Consider the following 10,091-nt stretch of genomic DNA (forward strand, 5'->3'; position numbering starts at 1 on the left):
TGGATACCTTCACTTTGTTTTTGCATTAAATCATACTGGGATGTTTGCTGAAATTGATTGGATATTGCACAGCCCTACCAATGAAAATTTTCCACCAGCCGCCACTGCAACTGATTTTCACTTCTTGGCAATATACGTCCTTTGGCCTAAAGAAAATGCCAAGTATCCACTTAGGTGTTTATTATTTACTTATTTTCATCATTATTATTTATTCGAACATATGATTGTATGTTCAGATATCTGAAGTAGAGTAGTCTGTCTGCAGGACAGATAATAATGCACTATACTCTTTTTTAAACAGTCTCTTCTGTACTATATTCACTTTTTTTAATAGTCGTGCATCACAGCTGTTACCCTGCACTATATTCAGTTTTAACAGTTTTCTTCATCTCCTTGTATTTTTATATCTGGTATATTTTTCTAACTTTTTTACTGCCTTTTCACTGACATGTTTTGCACTATGGAATTGTGATGCTGGAAACTTGAATTTCCCTCGGGATCAATAAAGTTACTATCTATCTATCTATCTAGTAATAGCCATTTAATAAGTAAACGCTGTTCATTTGTGCTTGTTGACTTGGACAGCAGCTTGCCTGCTGTTACTGTAACATTCCTGATGGTGACAGCAGAGGACCGTTTATAAATTAATTATGGGCATTTAGAGCATGGGATTATGATAAATCTTTTCTATTTTAAGAAATCCATTCCAGTTTTATTGATATTGTAAAAGATACACAGTCATTTTAATTTAATTTATTTCACTTACAAGTTTATTTTATTAAGATTGTATCACTATAGATCACAATATAAAGACTGCAATGTTAAGTTTTAAGGAACCTACAGTAGAGTAGGATTTCCATGCTGTCTTGGATAATAGTGTGCATGTTATATAAGGTCTATGGGGCTTGTCAAAAAGTATTCTAGGAAATCCTAACTTAAATCAACACTGAAAGTGGATTTTTCCATCAGTTATGAGTCATCTAAACTTGCAAAACAAGCATATTTCTGAGGATGGTAAAACCTGTTATTTTAAATGTTGATGGGTGACAGAGGTGATAGGTAGTAGACAGTGAGGAAAAGAAAGACGTTGAATCAGTAGCACAAATATGACCCTTTAGTAATAAAGTCTAATTTTATTAAATCCACCTTGTTGAACACAACATACAGAGAAAGTTAGTCAGGAGAAAAGTCAATCTCTAATGTGTTTAGGTCTTTGTAGATTGGTCGGTGGGACTTCATGATGACAAAGCTTTCATTTTGTCCTTCAGTTTTTCTTCACTAGCACCAACGACCTCGCCCACCTGAAAGACAAACACCATGATTAAAGACAGCTTTAATTAATAATAAAAAAATACAAAATAATGCATATAAAATAAAAAAGGGGTTCATTCATTCAGATAAAAGCATTATAATTCAAGTGTTTGTGTGTGTGACGACCCCTCTACTCCACTTGGTGTCCCGTGTCTTTTTGCTGGTTCACTTTTGTTTTGCAGGAGAGAGGGTTGTCAGGCTGATGAGCCACACCCGGGCTTGGTGTGGTTGGGATAAAAGCTCTCTACCTTTCAACAGATGTGGCTCTCTTCCTTGGCTGGCACACCTGATTTGGTTTTGTTTGCAGCAGACATTTTCACACACCCACACATGCCTACATTACTGATTACTGACTTTCCACGTTTATTTTGTTATTGATTGTTAGTTTGTTAAATAAATGCCTGTTACTATTTTTAAACTCGTCTGGTCTCCCATTTTTGTTGCAACCTTTGAGCCGGGTTGTAACAGTGTGCCCCCCCAAAAATGTGAAGGGTTAGACTGATTGTACGCCAGGTTTGGTCCACTCATGAATTTCGTTTGTACGCAAGAAAAAAGTCATTAAGTATGAGGAATTTGGTGAATGCCATAAGTCCTCTTAAAAATCTCTCGTACGAGCCACTTATCAAAATCTGTCCGTACCACTGGTTTTTGCATGAGGCTCACTGTTTCCATCCTCAGCAAGTTTACGCAGAAAAGCTCTGATGAAATGAGTGTCACGGTACACAGGCAAAGTTAGCAACTAGCTTGTGAAGAAAGTGCATTTATCAGCTAAAGAGCCAGGTACTTCCTTCAGGAGTTGGTGGAGACCAAACCAGAGCTGAAAGGGAGTGAATATTTGACTGAAATTCAGGTGGCCAGAAGCACGACTCTAAATGAATGATAACGTTGCTCCATATCTGCTGGAAGTGTAAATGAGCAACTCTTTGCCAACACATTACAACTTTTTAAAGGTGATAATATATCAATGTTTCCATCTTCACTGTATATTTTCATGCTTACCTTCTTTCCGTTCTTGAAAAAGATGAATGTGGGCATGGCTTGGACCCCGTACTTTTCAGCAATATCCTGAAAAGATCAAAAAGGAACAAATATAAGATGGATGGACTGAGTCAAAAACACTGCTACGCCCTGAATGAGAACTGTTCAAGCTAACATGAACGGCTATAGATGATGTGAGATATATATATCTATATAGATATAGATATAGATATAGATATAGATATCTATATGTATAGATATCTATATCTATATAGATATAGATATATACACACACACATACAGTATATATACACACACACACACATATATATACAGTATACACACACTGTATACATATACAGAATATATATATATATATATTCACAGTGTGTGAATGAGGCAATAAGTTGTTAAATTTGACTCATTTTCAATTTTTTTATGTACCTCATTACATTACTACACCACTGCTCCTTTAGTCATCATTACTGCAAAACCTCACCTCAGTGAGTCCGCGAGTCGGTTTACTTTATGCGGAAGTCAGCCAATTTATACACTCAATATTAACAGAGGATGGCAGGTACCTTGACAGCTCAACATCCACAAATTCTGAATTTAAGCAGTTTTATGAAAAGTTACAATACGGGGCACGACGATTATAAAACTTTCCAACAGAGTATTTTAATGCCACAAAGAAATTACTGACAACTCTTATGAATATGCTTAAAGAAGCTTTAGAATATTAAAAATACCAGACTCATTGGAAATGGTAACAATCACACTGTTCCCGAAGCCAGGCAATGACAAACAGAAATGTGATTCGTACAGAAGATTCACCACCACAGGGATACTGGATTAATGAACTTGTATTTTACAGCACACCACAAAAGATATTATATAATGTAAGAAAGAAATCTACAACCTTTCAGAAATTTTGGGGCACCTTTATCAACATTCTACCGTCTTTGAAATGAAATGACCCTACAAGTATGTATCGTCCTGGACCAATTCCAACTTAACCTTTTAAAATGTATAGAATCTATTACTAGATTATTAGCATTAGTCAGGGCCCGAGTACCGACAACGTTGGGCCAGCGAAGGCCTTATTGAAACTGTAAGGATTATTCTTTTTCATGCAAATTAAATCGCCTTTTTGAGGCCATTGCCATGCTCAAAAAGTTGCTAAACTTGGCGCACTTATCCGACGCGGTGAACATTTGATATTTTATGGGTCTTAACCTCGGGTGTTGCAAAATGGCTCGTTAGGTCCACCTAGAGAGTTTGAAAAATGTAGTCCCTCGCTCCGGTTTCACCTACATGTATGAAATTTGGCAGACAGATGTAACATGTGGAGACGCACAAAAAAGCCTCTTGAAAGTATGCCCAAAACTCAACAGGAAGTCAGCCATCTTGAATTTAATGTGCGATTTTTGCCCATTTTTAGAGTTTTTTAGGCCGTATACTTTAACAAACTCCTCCTACAGATTTAATCAGATCGACTTGAAATTTGTTCAGGACCATCTTAAGACCTTCAGGATGAAAATGTATTCAAATGGTGAGTTTTCACTGAACGACCTGACCGTGGCGTGGCGGCCATTTTGAGCCATTCGCCATGAAACAGGAAGTTGTTGTAACTCCACTGTACATAATCCGATCTGCCCCAAATTTCTCAGGCATGATAAGGGTCCAGTCCTGATGTCATTTACATGTCCATATTGAGTCCCACTCATAGCGCCCCCTACTGGCAAAAGGAAATGACATGTTTTCTATTACTCCTCCTAGCAGGTTGACCAGATCCACCTCAAATGTGGTCAGAAAAGCCTTAAGACCTTGATGATGCATTATTGGGAAGACTGTGAGTTTTCATTGAATGGCATTTCGTTGGCATGGCGGCCATTTGGCGTGATTCGCCATGAAAAGGGAAGTTGTTGTAACTTTAGCATACTTTGTCAAAACTCCAAATTTCTCAGCCATGATGGTAGTCCAGGCCTGAGGTCATTTTCATGTCAATATAGATTCATAGCCCCGCCCCCTTTCATAACTCATGAACCGTTTGTCCTACAGTTTGTTTTTTTGTCTGTTTTTGCTGTTTTTTTTAATTAATTTTTTTGTTTGTTTACTATATCATTACTACTTTTTTACTTGAATGTTGAAGTACATTTACATGTATTTGTTCCTCTTCCTTTATTTAAAATTATTTTTTTTGCTGCACAAATGGAAAAATGGATATATCTAACATACTACATTGCACTGTAAATCAAGCACCATCTGTTTTTCAATCAAACAAATCTTTACCAAAAAAAATAAATAAATACAGAAAAAAAACACTTACCGGGGCTTGGTCCACATCCACTTTCAGGAAAATCACCTTTTTTTTGTCGGATTTCTTTTCCATGTCCTGCAGGAGAGTGGATCAATGAGCATTCATGACACCCAGAATGTACATGAAAGAATAAAAAAGAAAAGAATATCCTTATGGATTTCTGGTCCTGATTTAAAATAAGTCTAGAAGGAGAGTTGTCAACAAATCTGAAATCTTTGTTTAAGTTATGCGCAGCCATCCCATTTTCCAGTTAAGCAGCCATTTCCTACTTGAGGTTGAAACAGCTTGGCAAACGGTTTCCAGAGCAACAAGAGATGCTGCCCTCGAGCAACACGTGTCCTTCAGGAAAGGGCTCCCTTAAAACAACTAGACTAGAAACAGTTGTTTCACAAAGACTGCAACTACCTTGTGTCTAAATATCAAATACCTCATATCCACAGACTTCTGAAAGTGACCATCACTGTCTACAAAATCATTTAGTTGGCTTAAAAGAATTCCAGTTTAGAAAGGATTAGTAAAATCAAGTTTTTTCCATCCCTTAAAAGAAATTCATTGGAGTATGAAAACCCCCCTCAAAAAACATGATCTTACTATGGTTTTCTCTTTCCTACCATTCAAAAATCATTCAACTATGGTTTAAACTTGAGTGCCAAAATCCTCCACTTACTTCAAATTTTGGGCCAATCATTTGACAGGGGCCACACCAGGTGGCTGTGAAATCCACCGCCACCAGCTTGTCTCCAGCTTCCTCCTCCAGGATGGCCTGGAACTCCTCCTACAGAAAATGAAAACGGATAACATTTGTACATTGTTTTAATCAAGCTGTGATGTATTAACTAACCTGAACTCACTTATTTCAGCTTTTATTTTGGAAAGTAACATTGTTGATATGCAATTTGTTTTGACATGTTCATGTCGATGGGACTTTACCTGCATCCAGGGTCTGAAATATATATATATATATACATATATATATATATATTATAAAGCGTCTTGAGATAACTTCTGTTGTGATTTGACGCTATACAAAAATAAATTGATTTGATTTGATTTGATTTGATTTGAAATGAACTTTTTTCATTGCCTGCCACTGTGGCGGCAAGTACTTTTTTTTATTCTGCCACTCAGAAATTTTATCTGCCACTTTTGAAAACTCTGCGCTAAAAGAAGGAACAAAGCAAAAGTGAGCACTGCTCACAAAAATTGTGTGCGCCCTGGTCTTGTAACCCCCAAAAGGCACAACTAGACCACACTGTCAACCATCATACCAAATTTGAAGTTCCTAAGTTAAATAGTTTTCGAGTTCTGCTTCGGACACGAAAGTGTGACACTCGAATGGACGGAGGGACGGATGGAAGGACACGCGGAACGCTATATACCCCCAACTACATACGGGGGTATAATAACATCTTAGATCTGATGTCGTTCAATGTCCAATATATTTTACACAAAAAGACATTAAATACATGGTAAATTACAATATTCTAATTACACCGTGGTTTCCAGGGCTTCCTGTACTTTGCTATTGTCATTGAGAGCTAGTGTTAGGATGTTAAACAGGTCATACTGTAATTCCCTTTCTATTATCTATTTTATATTGCTGTGAAAACATCTCCTTCAAACAACTGAATTTATTCAAATTTCTTGCCAAAAACTTAATGAACACATCATGATAACGTAATTTACTTTCGCCCAATAATAATTTTTCCTGAGCAGAGTTTGAATGCCTCATAATAATAACAACTCAATGGCACCTCCATTAACATGAGTAGATCAGTTATTTAACCAAGCAGGACTGTGCTGCCCACCGGCTGCTAACAGGTAACTTTACTAACTCTCCTCCTGTTGAATTAAACACAGGTCTGTTGTTCATAGCGTCGCATTATCAGGGTAAAAATAGGGTGCGTCCCTCAGGCAGTCGCTCCGGTCCAAAACGAACTGAAACATGATACAGCGTGCGTATGCGTCATTGTGCATGTGTAACTGTGGGAAAGCATCGATACAGAGGAGTCCATAGTCACGGAGGCATGAGATACCAAGGAATCAGACAACTAGGAACCGGTTCTCTATTCCCTCCCCTAGCGTTTTCCCTGTCTGCCAAAGTGGAGGACGGCCTGCCGATTTTACCCGCCACTGACAACAATTTACCTGCATTTGGTGGTTGACAGGTGCCAATTTCAGAACCTGCCTTCATCCTATTTTTTAAGATGATCATAGTTTTGGGTCTCAATCTAAAAAGTAATTAGTTCCTCTGCGGGCAGAGGAGGCTCAACATGAATACCTCAAAACAATTCATAAGTGCAGAGAATGTAGACCTACTACATGCTACTGGTGGGAATGGGCTACAGGATTAGGTAAACTCCCACAGACAAAAACAGCAAAGACTCCAGGGTAAACATGCAGAAGCCTGCCTATTCTTTCGAAAAGGCAGAGTGGGTGGACGCTGGCGGAACAGGCTCTTCAGGTATATACCTGTAATGTTGAGGTGCTCCTGTCAAAAGAATGTGTTTTTAAACCACGTCAAGAGCACGTCTATAGGAATAGCATTGTTGATCGACCAGTCGCAGTGGTGGAAGAAGTATAAAGAAGTAAGATCTTTCACTAATTTAAAAGTAGCAATACCACAGTGTAAATACTCTTTGACAAGTAAAAGTCCTGAATTCAGAGTTTTACTTAAGTAGGCTAAAACTACAAACATATGAGCATCAGAATATAAAGTATCAAAAGCAAAAAAAATAATTTCCTCTTTTTGCACTCATGTGTTTTGTATAACTGCATTACCTCAAAGCAACAACATCTTCACATGCTGTTTTTTTTCCACACACATATATAGAGGAACCACCTGCCCACTGTCACACCAAATGTGGGATCAAGTTTGAGTTTTGAAAGTACTGGAGTTCAGGTGTATCATCTCCCATTCAGCCTCGCTTTAATTTGCTCTTCTTTTCACAATCAGCAGCTGCCAGTAGCCTACTTTCTCTGCACAGAGCCAGATTGGGTCATGAGAGCAATAAAAACATCCACTAATGTGTTACAATGAAGGTAAAAGCTGCAAATTAACAAAATAAAACTTACCAAAGTTGTAACCTGTCTCATGATGGCTGTGTGAACTTGCCTCGAGGTGAACGACGAACGGCTAAAAGTTTGCAAATACTTTTTCCAGTGCATACGCCTTTTTATTACAGGTGTGTCAAGTTACCACACTAGAATTTAATGTGCTTCAAAATAAAAGTTGTTGTCATTATTAATACTGCGTTATAATGATGGGTGTTGTCTCTGTGAAATCCCTTTTTAAATGCATTTTCATTTCCTACACATTTCACAATTTATATAGTATTTGTTTGGATTCTGTATTATGCATTGCAATAATAATAATTTCTTTAATAAAGACGTTTATTTTGAAGGTTGTCAGCAGCGTGACATTTTCTTCATTTTTGTTGCTTTACGTTCAAAATGCTTTGACGCTGTTGGGAGTTGACATTTTTTTAATTCATCAGCCCAACTAGACGGTGCTTGAACATACTAATGGAACATTTTATCTTATTTTTTTAAGTGCTTTGTGTGTTTTGTAATCATTTAAAGTGGCAGTAGGCAGTGTATTCTTGGCATCATTGGGCAAGAATTCCATAATAACCTTTCAGCATATTGTAATATAAAGATATAAAGATTTATTGGATTATATTCACCAGAAGTATAAAACATTACATGTCCCTTTTAAAGGAGATAGGTGTATCGTCCCAGCCCTAGTATATATACTGCACATGTAGCAGCGTCATCATGCAGAAACCTACATCAAGTCACTATGTGGGGTAAAAGGTTTTAGAAGGACTTGAAGGGAAAATAGCATTTTGATGCTAAAACATACTTTGACCAAAATGTGAATGTTGGGATTTGAATACATGAAAAACACCACTGGGAAGATACAGGATGATAGAAAAAAAAAAAAGTACAGAGAAAATAGAAGGAAGCTGAGAGAGATTTTCACCACGCCTCTCTGGTAAAACAGGTTGAGCTGTGTTATCAGGTCTGAAAGAACTGCTGTATTCATTTTGGCAGAGATCACCTCCACAATCTGAGGAATCTTAGTTTGGGTAGAGGTCACCTCCACATTCTCTGTATCTGTATCTTGTATCTGTATTCTTATCTGCACCCAATCATAGCCAGTGTATTGTTTGAGCCTGTTCCAGAGCATCTCCTAACATGCTCTGATTCACTTTTATTAGAAATCACTCATCTTTGGCACAAAGCCAGCTGTAATGACTGTGCAGTTGTTTCCTGGCTCTGCTGATGTTGGTGGAGATCAGGTGGTAAAGTTTGGCGGAAGCTGTGCTTGTGTTTCTGCAGATCACATCTCTTGTGTGTGAATAAAGGTACGACATGAAGCACGATGAAGTGCAGCATGCCAGTAACACCTATTATATTAAGATATATGAGAAGAATATATACATATTTACTAGGATTGGGGGAAAACCACACAGCACTTGGGTTATTTTTATAGGTTTATTTTGCATTGCATCAGCCAGTTTGTCAAACAGCCCACCGGGAGAGCATAGAGTGCTCAAGATGGCCAGTCCGACGAAGCCATAGGTAGATCAAAGAACAATGTATTTCACATTCTTTTATGGTAAATGGACTTGCATTTATATAGTGCTTTTCTAGTCTTCCGACCACTCAAAGCGCTTTGAACTACATGTCAGCATTCACACATTCACACACTGATGGCAGAGGCTACAATTTGGGGTTAAGTGTCTTGCTCAAGGACACATCGACATGTGGCCCGGAGCAGCCGGGGATCGCACCACCGTCCTTCCGATTGGTAGACAACCTGCTCTACCCTCTGAGCCACAGCCGCCCGTTTATATCTCCCACATATGAAACGGATTCTTGTATTAAAATATTTTTGTGCAAAAGTGGCGTAACTGACATGATATTGTGACACGGCCCATTAAAAGCAGTGACATTCTGCAAAATTATTATTTTTTTTTAAACTTTTGATATGTAAGTAATTTTTGATGCTAATACGTTTTTACTAAATTCAGTAAAATTTTGAATGCAGCACTTTTACACAGAGTATATCCACACTGTGGTATTGCTACTTTTAGTTCAGTAAAAGTAAAAGATTCTTTAACATCAGCACAACAACATTGCAGTGACAATGCTGAAGAGCCTGCTCCTCCAGCTTCCACCCACTCTGCTCTTTCTAAAGTATAGGCTACTGCATGATGACCCTGAAGGGTCTCTGTCATTTGTCTTTGTTGTTATGTCGGTGGAACTTTACCTAACCTGTATTTCCAGCAGCAAAATGTATTTCTACGTACATGAAACCTGCCTTGGTGGAGGTCTGCGCTCTCCGAGTGCACTTCTAGTGCCAGTAACACTTATTATATGAAGACATATGAGAAGAATATCAGTATACATATTTACTAGGGTTGGGGGAAAAAATCAATTCACCTCTGTATCGCCTTTTTTTTTTTTTTTTACG

General features: G+C 37.9%; 2 protein-coding genes across 2 annotated transcripts in view; both read right to left on the bottom strand.

Annotated features, from left to right (window-relative positions):
* poln (polymerase (DNA directed) nu) overlaps positions 1–10,091 on the bottom strand; it is a 94,858-nt gene that overhangs the window by 68,418 nt on the left and 16,349 nt on the right. The window lies entirely within an intron of this gene.
* LOC119481172 (thioredoxin-like) lies at positions 1,110–7,830 on the bottom strand. The gene is made up of 5 exons (XM_037757849.1): positions 7,685–7,830; positions 5,277–5,384; positions 4,619–4,684; positions 2,311–2,376; positions 1,110–1,301 (listed from the first exon to the last, which is right to left on the bottom strand). Exons 1-5 carry the CDS (start codon positions 7,775–7,777, stop codon positions 1,236–1,238), a joined length of 399 nt encoding a protein of 132 aa, XP_037613777.1. The 5' UTR covers positions 7,778–7,830; the 3' UTR covers positions 1,110–1,235.

This window comes from Sebastes umbrosus, chromosome 22, assembly GCF_015220745.1.
Source record: "Sebastes umbrosus isolate fSebUmb1 chromosome 22, fSebUmb1.pri, whole genome shotgun sequence".
Lineage (NCBI taxonomy): Eukaryota > Metazoa > Chordata > Actinopteri > Perciformes > Sebastidae > Sebastes > Sebastes umbrosus.

Excerpts from the sequence above, each read along its gene's own strand:
- LOC119481172 (XM_037757849.1), bottom strand. The coding sequence starts at position 7,777 with ATGCACTGGAAAAAGTATTTGCAAACTTTTAGCCGTTCGTCGTTCACC. Across the intron at positions 4,685-5,276 it reads TGATTGGCCCAAAATTTGAA|GACATGGAAAAGAAATCCGA; the intron begins GTAAGTGGAGGA and ends ACTCTCCTGCAG. Across the intron at positions 2,377-4,618 it reads TGGATGTGGACCAAGCCCCG|GATATTGCTGAAAAGTACGG; the intron begins GTAAGTGTTTTT and ends TGATCTTTTCAG.